The following is a 17,007-nucleotide window of genomic DNA, read 5'->3' as shown; positions in this document are numbered from 1 at the left end:
AATGTAGGATTTTAGGATGGGATTTAGGTACTAAAAGCACAGGCAATATGCAGTGACTTGTGCAACCCACTGGAGAGGATTACCATGGCTCTCCTTTGTGCCTTGGCAACACACAGCCAAGATACAATCACGGGATCGCTGCCACCTGCCACCTCCAGGAGCCAAACCACACCAGCCCACAGAATAATAAAGGATGGTAGGATTAAAAAGCAGATGAAGCTTAAATCCTAAAGGTCTTCAGAGACTTCTAGGCTGTGTGTTACTGCTTTTATCAATCTGACTTGCCCGCAGAGATGAAGCCAAACAAGTCAATCCAATGAAATGTCTGAATTAGCACACAGCTGAACATATGCAATGTGCAACTCGTGTTGAACCTCACCTTTGGGTTTATAGCATTTTCATCCTGAAGCAGGAAAAAGGAAATAGACAAACTGTTCACACTCTCAACAACCCCAGAAACTCAGATAAAAATTTCACATTAGGAAGACATCTTAAGTCAGAAGTCAGAAAAAAAATTTTTCAAATGTTGTTATTGGGCCATGGTTGTTGGGTCCCTCCCTTTTTAAAAAACAAACAAACAAAACCCAACCAAAACCCCAAACCAAACAGCTGTATTCTAATAGAGTGATGAAAAAAAGATTTATTCAGAATCACTTAACAATGGTATGAAGAAATGAATTTAATTATCTCTGAGAGTATATTAGTCTAGAAGCTCTTGTCTTCATATAAGACCACTTTTGTAATTCTTCAAGTGTTCACATTTTTATTCCCATAAACATACATATTAGAATGAGTTTCAGATTATTCACATGAGGGAATAGTGTTTACCAATGTATAGGTTCTTCTCAGTGGTCCATATCTCAGTTTAAGTAAACCTAAGCATGAGCAAGGGCTTGTGTAGAGTTATCCCACGGAGTTCCTTCCCCCCACTTTCTATAATTCTTAAAAACTGGAAAACTTTACACCCTTAAGATCACTTAGAACTTTGCTTCAAACTACCCAGAATTGCCCAAAATATATCAGCTAAGGCTGTACAACTGCCAACACCTGTCTGTCAGGCTATGACTCCCTACAGCCTTCCACATTCTTACTCCTTCTTGCTTAAGCTTTCCAGTTTTAAAAGCTGTTTAACACACAACTCTACCAATATTTACACATCAATATCTTGGCATGGCACAAACTGAGCAATATTAACCTCTGTTCCCAGCATGCCCTCTCCACACTAATTACTTCTGGCTTATCAAGCTGAAGATGCAGCTACCCAAGAATGTGGCTTAGTATTCAGAGCTGGCCTAAGAAGTTTATAGGTCTGAAATTTGCTCCAAACTTGTCCCCCCACAAGCCACCACAGTTGTACTGGTGAGGTTGAATTATACAATGCGATTTAAAAATACCTTTGCCATCACACATCCACCAACACCCTCATTTTGGAAGGTACATGGGACAAAAAGTTTATAGAAACTGGAAAAAAAAAAAAAAGGAACAGAATTCCTACTCTTAGAGAGCTTCTATGTAGGGTTACATTATAAGGGTGCTAGAAAAATTTAATATTTCTACTTAAGATGATGTACTTGGTCTAAATGTAAAGACCCTTCAATTCTGACTTTCAAAACTGACATTTTCCAAATTACTTAAATACAATAATATTTTTTACAACACAGCCTTAACCCTGACTTCATTCTTCCTAGAAAATTGAGCTGAGAAACAAGTTGAAGCAATTCCTTAGACAGCTTATTTATCTTCTGATCAAGTAATGAAAAAAAAATATGCAGTGCAGAAAAAGCCAAAAGAAATATATTTTCTACATATCTGAAACTACAATACACTGCATTTTTGTTATAGGTTTATGAATCAGCTTTTCTCTGTTGCCTGGTGTACAGTATCATACACAGGAAAAGGTTAATCTTCAGAGAAAATATCATCTCTTGGCCCTGTGCATTTGTTGGAGTCACACAAGCTTTCTTTGAAGTTGCTTGTCATCCCAGTAAAGCTGCTTTAAGTAGTTCAAATTAAATATCACTAGTATTACAGGTTTGTAGCAAGTAAAGGCAAGAAAGAGAAAAGCTTTGGGGTAGAATTTCAGGGGGAAATAGGATTATGTTTGCTCTGTAACATGTCCCCCAAATTATGATTTTAAAGACTGTTCAGGCCTCAGTTGTACAGAAATTCAATCTACTCAGTTCTGAAAGTATCTGAACTTTATCTGACATGCCACTGTTGGTCCAGCTAATTTGGAAACACTTTTCATTTATTCCTGGTAGTGCTTTCAATTACAGAGATACTATCATTTTGAATATTTCCTCCTATGAAGACTTCCCCCCAGGGTTTACAAAAGGAAACCTATTAAAATGTGTCCCCATCCTTTTAGCAGGGAAAAAAAGACAAGACTGAATGAAAGAGGAAAGATTGGAGCTCAGCACTAAATCAAAATATAGCTGAGGAGCCACACTTGCTGCTGGATCAGAGGAAAATTCATGACCACAATCAACCTAAGGCCAAGCTAACATGTTTGGGTGAAACAGAAGATGGAATAAAGAGGGGGAAAAAAAAAAAGAGAGAGTAGAAAGAATTTCAAGTAATTTCAAAATTTCTGGGTTTAGTTTCAAGACTGGATTTAATACTTGAAGGAGAGGGAAAATTCCATGACCCTCTATATGACTTTGGATTTCCACATATTAGAATCAAGTCATTCAGCTGGTGATTTGAGCTCAAATTGAAACTGAATTTCAGTTTGCTGCTAAAAAGCATCTGTCCTGTTTAAATATCAGACCATTGACCTGATTAAAAGTTTTCTTAAGATTCACAGTATTTAAAAGAGAGAAAATTTTAAAACATCAAAACATGCTGTAGTGAGGACTCCCTTATATGGCAAGGCAGACTCCGAGTTTGAGATGATTTGCAAATGGTATCTGTAAATATTAATGCACTTTGACATTGAATATTGCATATCATACATTTTAAGTGTCTTTTAGTGTGTGGATGTTTACAGTGAAATGATGTGCTTCTGAATATGTCTGCTTTTAATTCAAAGTGGGGCTTCATTAAAGGAGAGTGATAACATAAAGCTTAGCAGCGTGATCATTCCTTGAGAATTTCCACAAAACTGACATGCATCCTTAACACAAACTTTTAATTGGGTTTGTGGGCACCAAACAGCTTCACTTTAGCTGTTCTTCACCCTCTTTTCTACAGTTCCAGCACCCAGCCTGGGTACTGACTGCTTTTAATACAGAGTGGTTTTCCCCAGGCTGGGACTTCATTTTGCAGTTGCCTTCATCAAGCAACCAGACACTGGAAACCTCATAAGATTCCTTCAGTCCTAGGAGCATTGCTTCCATCAGTATTTTTTTTCATACTGCTATGACTGACTCTGTTACCTTCTTTCATAATACCCTAGAACACCTGATCAGAAAATGGCTACAAAGAATAACAAACACAACATCAGCACACGAATTCATAAGGCTCAGTTAAAATGAAATATTGAGGGATCTTAAGCATTGCAGGTGACATTGAGAGAATAAGCATCCTTAGAGATGTTTATGTTAAGAAAATTGGATATTTCATTTAGATTAATTGCTGCTCAGGTGGAGTGGCAGGCCTAAAGTGGCAAAACAGGTGCAATGTCTGTTCTGCAGCATGGGAACAAAGTGTCTGCACAATGCATCCTTTCCCGTGCCTTTAGTTTGGACTCTGTAACACCTCGATTTGCCTAGATCAGAGTCAGGGCATTTTCTTTATTCTGCCTTTAACAGAAAGGTTTTCTTTGCCTAAATCTTCTGCAGATTCTGGCTAAAATGAACACAGAGAAGACTGTTTCAAGAGACTGACAAAATCTCATTTTGCAATGAGCACAGGAATGCCTCATATGTGTGGAGTTACTTTGAATGTAACCCACCTATGCAGCTGTCAAGCCAGAGCACATGCTGAGGAAGAACAGGTTGCCTTAGCAACCCCAGTCCTGTTGTAGAGACTTCAGAAAAACTGAATAATTTTATCTTTCTGAAGCACCATTGTGCCATTGTGTTTAAATACCTTACACATTAAACAGACATTCATTACCAAGCTCTCCACACACACTTTGAGCTATTTTCATGCCATGGGTTATAGAAGACTGCTTGGGAAAGGTTTTCATCCTCTTTCTTACCATCTGTGACCCTTGCAGCTGTCATCTATTAAAAAAGGCAGAACTTTCTCATTGCCTTTTTTGGGGGGTTTGTTGGAGATGAACGACTGACATCATTCCAGAGCTAAAACTTCTCTTCCAGCTGTGCTGTGTATAATGATTTATCTAGCTCAGAAAACAACCAGGTACATAAAATTGATTTTAATATATGATATTGTTAGGATGTTCAGAGAAATATGTGAGAAGGAATAATGACTGCACTTGACCGGTGTGCTTATTATTGTGAAGAGCTTTTGGCTACACAAATTTCAGGTCTGAACTGTACATAATATGCCATTAAATTGTAATAATTGAAAGTTCTAGAGAAAGGAATCTAACGATACCCAACAGAACAATTTCAGTTCCATGAGAATATATTTAATTAACCCTTAATCATTTTCACCTTTATGACACTGGAAACACTTCCAGGACTTGATTTACAAAATTATTATGCCATTAATAAGAGAAAGATATTATTGACATACCAAAATCCAATTTAATTACTCCCTTGATTCCTCCGGAGGCAGAGAGAAGCTTGCAATTTTCTGACACTATGTTCCATTTTTAATATTGTGAAATAAAAAAATATCTCTGAGTAGGCCAGAAATGTTGCATAATTGCTTCTGTCTGAGCTACAAGTACAACTATACCAATGTATTTTGGCTACCTTGAAAGTTCTTTTTTGGCTTTTTTTGCATCAAGTATCCCACTTAATACTTTACTTGCTACTCTTTGCTAGAAATATTCTTGCATAAAAGAATTTCAACAGTGACTGCCAAACAACTTGCTATTATTTTCATTTTTTTAAAGGTAAAGCTTGTAACAGACTCAAGAAAATGGAAATTTCCAAATTATTTTAGGAATGGGTAGCTCATCTAACTGACCACTCCAAAATTTGAATGTAAACAAGAAAAAAATTCTTAAACTTGTTTTCAAACTGTTAAGAAAACCATGCCTGTTCACTTCCATAATTAATAGACTGGTATATGTTAGCAAAAAGCTAAAATTTACATACTTCCAAATTTACATACTGCAAGACCCACATAAAAGAGTGGAGGAAAAAACCTAACAGAGTTGGGACAATAAAGGCTTGAAAAAATGTTGTCATCTGTGCATTAATCCCTATAGCTCTTCCTGAAGCACCATGAGCTGCCAAATAATATCACAGGGACCCAACAGTTCAAGGTGAAATCTATCCTGATTAGGTTTCTAATTAAAATCCACAAAAAATAAGTAATCTTGGTTGACAGCCACATGCAACACTTTCCTGGCACTTCTTACAGCTCTTCTAATTCTCCTGAACACCTCAACTTCTCTGCATTTTCAAGACATGTGTAAAGTCCTACTTCCTTTGAACTTTATACAAATTAGGCCACTGACATTTGTCATCAGAAATTCCAGATGTTCATTGTAGTGAGATATCAGAAAAGATAAGCTGAGCAAATTGAGATTTCTTCAATTAGTTCATTCCACCATCTTGCCCCACGCTGTTATTTTGTGCACAGCTATATTTATTTCTCATGTGCAAAGTGGGTCTCAGTGGCAAAATAACCATATGAAGTATTTAGACTGGTATGTTATCAGGGACAAATATTTTCCATTCTCAGCTACTGGAGATGAAAATCAAATATGTTTTAAAGTACACCTGAGGAATTTCCCTTCCCTTTTCTTAATAGCAGGTTATATGTTTATTGGTAGCTAGGAGCTACAAAGTCTTAGCCAGGAATATGTAATGTTATTTTGGAAAGTACTACTGAGAGTGGACATTATGGTTAGTTCAGCTTTTGGCCACTGGATTAATTAAGCTTCTTTATTTTGTATATATCCTGCTCACAAAAGTAGCATTAAGATAGATCTTACATTCTAAGTGTCAAAAGGTCCAAAGATGCACTAACCATACCAGTAAAAGCTATTAAAAATGAGAAGGAAATACATGCAGCAAAATGATTTAAATCCATCCTTTTTGTCATAGGAGACTGATAATACAAAGTGAGTATCACCCTGGTTTGCAGCCCAGGAGAAGGAAGACATTGTCAGAGGCAAATGACTACCAAATTTTCAACACCATACAAGAGCTCAGAAGATTGCAAAAATTCAGTGGCAAATACAAAAGAAAATAACAAATACTCTCATTTTTTAAACACTATAAATATAGTGAGTGATTTTTTTCACATGTGTGCATGTGTGCACACATTGAAAACATGAAACAGTGCAAGCCTCAGGATAGCCACCTATGCTTGTGAACAATACTGAATTACCTGCCTTGCATCTGGGCTGTTATATACTCCCTAGTTACAGATTCCCAAAGTATAAGACTCCTGTCTCATTTAGTGTGAGAATGTGCTTGTTTTGATCTGAGCTCTCCAGTGAAGGTGGCTGGTATTTATAAGGCCACTCATTTAATGCTGAATGCTGACCCAATACTTAGAAGTTTTGTGTTGAAACTGTACCTCAGTATTACTTAATACACTCTATAAACCCTAGTGAAGAGAAAATTCAATTCTTTCTCAAATTGTTTTCATGTCAAATTTTCTAATATTGAATTCTCTCATAAAATTTAACTAATGTATTCTTATACTGTCTTGTTTCTAATACCCTCAGCAACAGGCAGGGATATCCACCGTTCTATGTGTTCAATGTGAAATACTTAGGATTTGTTTTTCTGGAAACATACATGTTTCAGCCCCCAATGCAGAAGGGCATTAGGAAAGCCAAGACACACTTGAAGTTTAATCTGGCAAAGACAGGTAAAGTCTTAGCTGAAATGTATATCTGTAATAAAAACAAATATTAAAAAAAAAAAATCAAACTTTTTTGTGAAGCCATGTTTATAATACCGACAGAGTTCTCCATTTAAATTAGGGCTTTTGATTTTTTTCTTGATAGAGAGTAAAAATAAAATAAAAGAACCATATACTTACAGTGGCTGAGAAGGTTGAATTCATAGCCAGGAGAGACTGCATGGTGAAGCACTAACCCTTCAAAAGTGGATTTTAGTGCAAGTGTTGACACAGTGTTAGTTATCTTGAGTACAACACCAATACATTATTCCTTTAAAGTAACAGACAGTGTTGAAGCTGCCCTGTAATTTGGCACAGAACACTTCTGCACTAATGCAATATGACAATGTTATTATGTCTGCTATTTTCCATGCCATAACAGCAGTATTTGTTTCCACAAACATGCCATTACGGTCACTAACATGGCTGTACTGAAAGACTGCCCGAATAAAAACCAATGCCAACTTATAGAAAGCAGATAATCTCTTATAGATTTGTTTTGCTGTGCCAGAGTAATTTTTAACCCTATTCTTATTTAAAAAAAATAAATAGAAAAGATTACTTCTCAGGGAGGATACCTTTTACTACATAACCTGCTGTTAGATATGGTTACTATGTTCATGATGTATTTTCTCACTGGCTGTGCATCCATTTGTAAGAACAGCCACAACTATCTTTCTAGTACAGACTCTTTATGATACCACATGTAGGAAAAACCATTATTGCAAGCTTTACATTAATCAGTGTAACACAGAATTCTGTCTATTACACCTAAAGAGCATTGGTGCCCTGAATCTCTAAGTGTCATACCACATCAAAAGAAAAAAATTATTAACCCGACAGCATCCTGGGGTCTAAGCTTGTCCTGCTGTGTTTATCTTCCAGCAGACAGGACAGTGCAGTACACTGAAAGTTCCCACCTCTGCCACCACTATATCTTAGGGTCTACAGGTACTTTATACTCACTGGACTACTGATATTTGAAGCTTTTTTAGTTGCTGTTCCTGACTACACTTTTAAAATTATAGCCTTGCACTTAGCTGACCCAGTTCTTTTTCTGTCAGGGTGTATTCCCTAAATTTCTCCTCCTCCCCTAGCAGACACACAGAGGACACTCTTGGACTAGGAAAGAAAACAATCTGCCTGACATGGTGTTTATTATGAGAGAACTTTAAAAAAAACCCAAAACTTCAATTTCCACACATTCACCTCCAATAATACACTGAACGGCACAGGAGTTATAATTAGCTGTTTTCACAAAAATTGAAGAAATATCTTGCACAGTGAAATGAATTGTAACACTTTCCATGAAATCATTTCTTTCATTATTTCCTCCACACCTCCTGTTTTGGAAATTTGAGGAGAGAATGATACAAGTGAAACATTTGCACTGTAAAGCCCAGGAGTGATGCATGTAAGATCTTCATGCTCTGGGGTTACTATGGGAAATGCATGGAAAGCATCAGCTCAAATGCAGCAAGGTAATGTGTGCACATTTATGCAAATTGCAGATGATAGGAAGCTGGGAGGAGTGGTTGATTAACCAGATGCCTGCGTTGCCATTCAGTGGGATGCTGACAAGCTGGAGAAATGCACTGACAAGAACCTCCTAAAAAATGCCAAATCCTGCACCTGGGGAGGAATAAACCCTCACATCAGAACAAGCTAGGGCTTGACCAGCTGGAAGGCAGCTTGGCAGAGAGGGATCTGGACAACCTGATAACAAGTTGCACGTGGGTCAGCAACATGCTCTGGTGGCAAAAAAAACCCAACACCAGTTGCTGGTGGTAAGATGTTGCAGAATGGTTGAGAGATGTGAGAGATGGGGGTAAAATGCTGCAGAAAGGTTGAGAAACGTGATCCGTCCACTCTATTTAGCGCTACTGAGATGCATCTGGAGCTCTGTCCCCACGTGCTGGGCTCCCCAGTGCAAGAACAACATGAGAACACAGGAACAAACCTGTGTTTGCCCAGCAAAGGGCCACAAAGGCCATCAAGGGCTCTCTTCTATAAAGAGAGGGCGAGGAAGCAGGGGCTGCTCAGCCAGGAGAAAAGAAGGCTCAGTGGGGATCCAACAATGTTATGAAATAACTGATGTATGTGAGGCAAAGACAGATTTTTCTGAGTGGTGCCCAGTGAGAGAACAGGAGGCAATAGGCACAAACAGAAATATATGAAATATCATTTAAACTTTAGGAAAATATTTGTACCACGAGGGTGAATGAGCACTGTGACAGGTGTCCCAGAGGAATTATGGAACCTTCATCTTTGCAGAGGACCCAGACCACCTGTGCAATCTGACTCTGCTCTGAACAGAGGGGTTGGACAGGTCTCCTCTCACCTTAGCAACTTCATCACTGAAATTTCTGCTTAGATATGTCCCCTAAGAACCCGTGGAACAAAACAGAGGTGAGGTGTGATGGGTTAAATCCTGGCTGAGAGTGAAACACCCATCTGAACACCCACTCCCTCTTCTCTGACTGTTTTGTTCCCTCCTCCTTCATCTGTCCAGAATTTTGGCAAGAATGGCACACTTTCTAACTGTGTTTTCATAGAGATACCATCACCTTGGGTAAGGGACTAAGTACTTCTAACTGTTTCTCTTATTACCACTGACACTTAAGTGGTAAATTGGGGTTTGAGACTAAAAAAAACTCTGTCTATGAGATTTTGACACCTTAAGCATTCCATTTTATATAAAACAGTATATTCACATGCAAAGTGAGCCAAGGGCCTGCCTGAGTAGCAACACTGGGTTAAATCTGAGCTTCTGTCAGCCAGTGTTGCTCCATGCACAACCTTCAATGGAAAGATGCTCAGGAAGGTGCCTACATCCTTCCTAAAGGGGATGCAATGTCAGCAGCAAGCAGCTGCTATTCCAGACCTGTCGCTGGAAGGTTTCCTCACATGAAGGGAATTTGTCTTATTTCAGTGCCACCAAGTTTAGTCTGTGGCGTGCAGCCTGGCCCACTTTTCAAAAGCTGTAGTAACATTTCATCATTTCTCTTCCCATTATGCTCTTCCCAAACACAGCAGAGAGCAGGCTCAGAGCATGCAGATGACACTGACAACATCATTTTTCCTCCTTTCTGGCACATTTACTGCTACAAAAATGCTTTCTGGTTAGATGGGCTTTGCAGATTTTTTTTGGTATCTGAACTAATCTAAGGAGCCAAGATAAAACAGAAACAAAATGTATTATATTTGCTAGACTCTGCATTCTATTCTAAAACATCCATATCGACGATAAATTTATATTTCATGCTTGTGATTAAAAAAAAAAAAGTTTAAAAGATTTTTCTAGGAATAAAGTATTTTTAGCAACCAGCTTCTAAAAGGACTCCTTTACCATCATCAAACATGGCATATTGTGAAATATTTCAATTGTGTGCAATGCAGTCCATGATGTTACTGTATAAATGAGCATTCACAGGTAAATATCTTTCTTAAACAAGCTCATCAATTTGCACATTTATGATTTACCTGTCACTTGAAGAAATAATTCATAGAATATTCCAGGTCCACACAAAAATTACTACTAAAAGTTATAAACTGAGTTTATCCCTTGCTAGGTGCTATATCTGCAACTTTCTATTCACAGGTATTAATTACTTCTGAAACAACTCAAAAGATCACAAAACAGAAATAACAACGTAAAGGCAAAACAAACACTTTTCTCTTGTGGTAGGTAGGGGAAAGAAACTTTAAAAATGTATGTTTAGCAATACGACTATTTATGTACATTGCTGGGAAATGCAAACTCATATACATAAAGTAAACCCAAACCCTTGCTCAAATCATTGAAAGTTTTTCAATATCACATTTCATTTCAACCATAAGAGCAACTGCAGAGAAACAGAAAGAGTCCTTTCATCTTTTCCCTAGTTTTCAAACTACAGAACTTTCACTGGGATAAATTATTAGCTTTTACATACAGTCAATTTCCTAGCCCTATGATGAACACAAGCTGAGCTAAAAGCTTTTCAGATTATAAATATTCTGCTGGTTTTGGGTCTGTCCAAGATGGCATGCCTTGCTGTAGAGTGGAGAACCAGAAAAAGACAGAAAAATCCAGAATACTTGTCTAGGCAGTTATACAACACTTCCTTTTATCAGTCAATTTTTTTCAGATATATGTATACAAATAGAAATAAAAATGCCTTAAAGAAATTCAATCATCTTATGGGTATAAAAATGTGCAACATTTGGATATTAAAAATGTGATAAATTAAAAACAAAAGTCAGTAGCTTACTTTTATCATTTACCGTGGAACATTATGGTTCTCCATTATTATTCCACCATCACTCCTGCATAATTCTATTTAGATCAATAAGGTTAGGTTGGAATAAAACTACATTATGAAGCTGATGAATCAGGACCCTTATTTTTGACACATTTAAGCTTTTCCTGGAAGACCAGATGGTTGCTGCGTGTTATTCAGATGAAATCTAAAAGAACTAAAATACTCAGCATGCTTTTATTATTGGCATATTTAGTGTGTCACCTAAAGAAATCCACAAAGGGAGATAATAAGCCTTCTCAACTGTTTCACAGTAATTATAGCCCTTGTGATAGTGCTACATTAAGATAACAAAATGTAAAACGTGTTTTCAATCAGGAAAAGAAAAATCCATTTGAAATATTTATGCAGGAAAGGGACTGCATCAAACAGGTAACCATCAGTATATTAGACTTGGAATCAAGTGCAACAAAACCAAGTTCTGCCAGTGTTTGATGCTGCACATTGTCCAAAATTTCTAAAGCATACTTTTTGTTCTTACCACAAGCCTTACAGATGTTCACAGGGTTTACCAGTCCACTTAAATATCTGATATTAAAACAACACAAAGCTTTAGGCACTTGCTTCAAATGTTGTCTGAGGTTTTCAGAGGGACATTTTTCCAGGTACTTACGGTCATTGCATAATGGTCCACTAAAGGAGGTCATGCTGCAGTCACAGCTGAACCCATCCCACTGCTGAAGGCACACGCCCTGGTTTGCACAGGAATCCTCTTGGCACGTTGTGCTGGGGCCTAGTGAGAACACACAGAAAAGGACTTGCACTTCGTCTCCCAAAGAAAGGCACTGCCCAGAGGGTCACACTGAGTAGCTGCTGACATCTCAAGTCAAATGAGCAAAGAGTTACCAAGTCAAACGCACATAAACTCACTGGTTTTGGAGCAGCAGGTAACATTAAAAGGGGGGGGTTTGCTTTAGTTGTAAGATCACTATGTCAAACACATAAGATTGCACAAAACAGAAGCAGAATTATTCCAGGTACAGTGGGAATGTTAACTTTGTTATCAGTTATTTGTTATCTCGTGTCAGACCATTCACTGGCTAAACACTGTCTAAAAACTTCATTATTTCTTCCTGTAAATACATTTCAAACAGCAAAGCCAGATGTCACAGGAATCAAAATTCTGGGATATGAAAGACTGGATAATGAAAAAGAAAAGTGAAACAAGTTTTAGGAAATAATAAAAGAAGCTACGCTATTGCAATTATTTTAATCCCACAGATTATTTTAAATGATTTAGGTCTGAAATTCAGAGCTGGAATGTTGACAAGAACTGATTCACATGCTTTAGGGATCCCATGCAGGTTCCTTCTAAAAGGGGAAATGCAGAAAATCAGACTACTAATGAACTGGCATGCCAAAATGTGACATACACATGAAAAAAACAAAGCTACTCTATTTCTAGAGAATCATAACTAGACTACTGAAATATAAAGAAATTTCAAAAAGGAATGATCAAAGCACTAAAGCAATCACTATACAAACATATTCAAGACTGAAAGCCTTTATGCAAGCAATGCTGGAAAATGAAGGTTCATTTAGCCCATTGTTTTAGAGGTGTGAAAGGCAAAAATCACTGATGAATAACACACTTTAGTTCTGAAATGTACAGAGCATTTATTGCAGAAATCCAACTGTGCATTGGGGGGTTTCAGTCTTGTTTAATACACACAGGGCTATCTACCTTGCAAATCAGCTTTCATCAATGCAACTTTGTCAGCAAAATAAAAAAAAGCAAAATATAGTAAATGTTAGTAAGCAATATTGAAATGGCAGCAAACACAGAAAAAAACCATTCAGAATAAAGTGCATGCTGCTGTTAAAGAGAGAAAGAAATGCCATATAATGCAAACAAATTAATGCTAATAGCCATAAATCTTCAGGCAAGCCAAAATAAGAAAGCAATAATTTGCCAGTATTTTACTAGAAATATAATGGTTAATTGAGCTGATGACATGTAATGGAGGAAAATTAAAAGTGTGGGTTTTTTTTTTTTTTTCTTCCTTAGATAGCTATGAATGCATTAACAGAGTAAATGCATGGCTGAATCCTGACTAGCCCTTTGTCATGTTCAGATACAGTGAATTCAGGAATAATTAGCACCATCATCCTCTGTGGTCTGCCTTTTTCTGGACCTCTCTCTGTGGCTGGTGAATGAATGAAGACTGAAATACAGACCATGAACCACAGTTTACTACGAGCTCTCACACACATTTCACATTGCAAGGAAAAATTTGGTTCTGGGATTATACAGTTGTCCCAAATTGTTTTGGGGGAGGCACAGCAATATCTGCCTGAAATTCCCACAGCAAGTCATTGATGGTAAAGGGGCAAAGCTGGTCCAAAGAATACATAAATAAATTAAAAATCACACCCCAGAGAGAAATCCTCGTAACCCTTCTTTTCCATTAGACCTTCAAATATCCCAGTGTGGGATTTTCTTCTGATTTGCTGGTATTTAAAAAAAAAAATCCATATCAACATGATTAAGTCAGCTCCATGGCCTCTTCCTTTAAATGAGGCACAGCTCAATCTCTGAAGCAGGGCCTGAACAGTCACCAAAGTCACTGAGAGGGCGGGCAGGGTACAATGCATCCCTGTCTTGGCAAAATTATTACTTCTTCTATTTTCTCCCTTTAGGAAAATTAGAATAGAATAGAATAGAATAGAATAGAATAGAATAGAATAGAATAGAATAGAATAGAATAGAATAGAATAGAATAATAAATAAAATAAAGAATAATAAGAATAATAGTGTTGCCACCACCATTCTACAGCTGACTGCAGCAGGCAGACATAAGACAGTGATTTCTTTTTCTTTGGAGTTCTGAGCCCAGAAGTTTAAACATTTGGGCATTACATCACCCTTTCTTGAGCAGAGGATTATAATGACAGAATCCCGTAGCTGACAAGACACAATTTTTTCTCACCAGATTCTGCTACTCGGAAACTTTACAAAGCTGAAGTGAAAATATCTGTAGGTGTTTAAATGTTATATATTCATGGATTTATTTACACTTTAGTTATGCAATGTTGAATTTTCTCATCTTTGCAAAAGAAGAGCAGAAGTCACAAGGACTTGAAAGTACATAAACTGCAGGACCCTGTAGGCACATTAGGAAGTGCATGTGAAAACACATATTTAGAAAAAAATGTAGATACAATCTTGCTAAAAAAGTGAGGTGGTTTTTTTTTGTATTAAATTGATTCTTAACATTTGGCTTATCTATATTAGTCATTATTCTAAAATTGCCATCAAGACTAGCTTGCAAATAAGCATTTCTTTTAGAAGAAGTAGGATTATTTTTCCTTAAAGAACAGAAAACTGTTTAATGGTGGTAAATATAAAGATATTTACCCTAACATGTTCATCTTTTATTTATTTATTGAAGTACTAAAGTAGTAAGCAAAAACACTGTTACACACCCTTTCTCTAGCACTTTTTATTTTTTCATATTCAATTTTTTAAATATTCTAATTTATTCAGTCTTCACTGCAGCTGTTTTAATTGACTGAGTTTGGGATCTCCTTTACATTTGTCCTATGTGAAGGCTTGCATACAATATATATCACAATAAACACTACAAACTGACACATAGATGTTTTACAATATATTATTAAAACAAATTTCTTATCTTACCACTTAAAATCTTCATGTATGTTAATATTGTGATTTTTTCATGTAGGTCATACAATACACAAATTGCATTTTTTTATGCACATATACACACTGTGCATTTTCCCTATAACTATATAAAAATTATGGTTGCATCATATTTTAAGTGGGAAAAGGAAGTACAATTGATTTGGCTGGAGGAAAACTGTGTTGACACAACCTGGCTTTGGGGTTTGTCATTAACAATTCAAACAGCTAGTTGGCATATTTATCTTTCTAGCTGTTAGCTTCTATCTGTTCTAGTCATTGAAAATTTGTCAAGAAGGTGGATTCTGCCAAGTGTAAATGATGTTTCATGTTCAATGATAGAGATATTTCTCTGCCCTGTGGTTGAGGCTTCAAAAGGCAAACCTTCCAACATGCCACAACAATCCCGTGGGTGACCTTCCTCAAAATGTTTAATGCACTTATGACTGTCAAATTATTGAGAAAAATAAATATTTTAAGTACAAAATCTAACAGATAAAATTAATTAGAAGTACATTATGGCTTCAGAGTTTGACAATTTTAAAGAAGAGAGAAAAAGATTTCTGGGGCTTTTTTCCCCTTGATATGTTCCTGAGAGTTGGGGAATTCAATTCTGTAAATCTGAAAAACAACAAATCCAAGTGCCTCGTTTCTCAGGACAGATTTTGCAGAACCTGATGTCTTAACACTGGGCATATGCCAGCTGTCCTTGGGATTGAGTGTGTTGGTGATTAACACTTCTGAAATTACATCTGCTGCTGTGTCCTGAGCTCTTTGGACCTGATGTCTCAGAGAACTTCCAGGGCTTACACATCCCGTGGCAAGGTAAGATTGGTGCAGGACTCTCAGCTCTGCAAGGATGGAGAAATCCTGGCTGGACACAGCAGCAGAGGTAGGAGCAGCTGGAGGAATGCTAGGGTTTTCTAGGAGGCACCCGAATTCACAAATGACCTGAATCATCTTTCAAGTGGCAGAACAATTTTTTGGAAATCCGAATCAACGGTCTGCAAACAAAAGACTGACAGATGGGTCAGACATGAGGACTTGAAGTAAACAAGTGAGATGGAAGAGATAACTTGCAAGGTTAAGCAGAAATGTTGGAAGGGGATATTTCATTCCGTGCTGCTAAAGATTTCCTTCTGCAGGCAGAAGACTTTTGAGGAGGCAGCTCTCTGGGAGCCAGGCAGCACATCTGGTTTGACCAGTTTCTTGTGTCAGGTGATTTTGGTGTTGGAAAAACCTCACTCTCTACCAAAAAGGACAATAGCTTTATGGCCTTTATTAAATTGTTGGTAGCTTGACTAAATCCACCGATAGCTGAGTTGTGCTGGTGGTTTAAAAGGTGAACTCACACACCAGGCCTGTGGCAGTATTTCTTTGAAGTACAGAAAATTCATTTAGGAAATTACATAATTTCAAAAGAAGCTATGAAGTGCATAATGGAATTAAGACATACTTTGACTCTCTGGAGGGATGGTGCAGGGATGGAATTGCTAAAACCATTCAGAAAGCAAAATCTAATTTTCTAAACTCAGTGGCAAACTAATACATAGTTTTGCTCTCCTGAAAGACATATGCAAAATTCCCATCTTCTATTTTCCTGTAGCTTTAGTGTCTGTTTCCATATACTAACAATAGAACTTATATTGCCAACTTAAAGTAGCAGGTAAAGAACAAAAATATTCCACTTGTCCAAATGCACAACAAAAGAGGAGAGACTTTATCCACCAGGAAGCTTTATCTCCTTACACTTGAGGAACCCCCCCAGCCCTCCTTAGATTTTTACAATGTCAATTTGCATACTTAAATAACTTGATATCAAAACTATTAAGTTTCCAACTTGAAATAGATTTTATAATGTCATTTACACATTTTTCTGTCCAGAGAAGAATGGCACTTGAGAGAGGGGAGAACATGTAAAAATGAACATAAACACAAAATCCAGAATTATGTGAATAAATTAGATATGCAGGGACAGAAAATGTATTCAAATTATTCCATAAACCATAGCAAAAATAATGTGGGATCAAATGACAGCTGGAAAAATAGCTAGAGATTGACATTCCTGAATTAGAAATACACTTCTTCTAATTCTGTCCTCACTTAAATTTCATGATATAC

At 37.0% G+C, this 17,007-nt stretch overlaps 1 protein-coding gene across 8 annotated transcripts in view; it reads right to left on the bottom strand.

Annotated features, from left to right (window-relative positions):
* Nucleotides 1-17,007, bottom strand: part of NRXN1 (neurexin 1) — a 672,843-nt gene that overhangs the window by 324,622 nt on the left and 331,214 nt on the right. For all 8 annotated transcript variants that reach the window (XM_059840820.1, XM_059840821.1, XM_059840822.1 and 5 more), the window contains one exon: nucleotides 11,857-11,976. In XM_059840820.1, coding sequence (XP_059696803.1) covers nucleotides 11,857-11,976 — 120 coding nt within the window. The remainder of the gene's footprint in view (nucleotides 1-11,856; nucleotides 11,977-17,007) is intronic.

The sequence above is a fragment of the Haemorhous mexicanus genome, chromosome 3 (assembly GCF_027477595.1).
Source record: "Haemorhous mexicanus isolate bHaeMex1 chromosome 3, bHaeMex1.pri, whole genome shotgun sequence".
Classification (NCBI taxonomy): domain Eukaryota; kingdom Metazoa; phylum Chordata; class Aves; order Passeriformes; family Fringillidae; genus Haemorhous; species Haemorhous mexicanus.
This window is presented reverse-complemented; position numbering and strand designations above follow the sequence as displayed.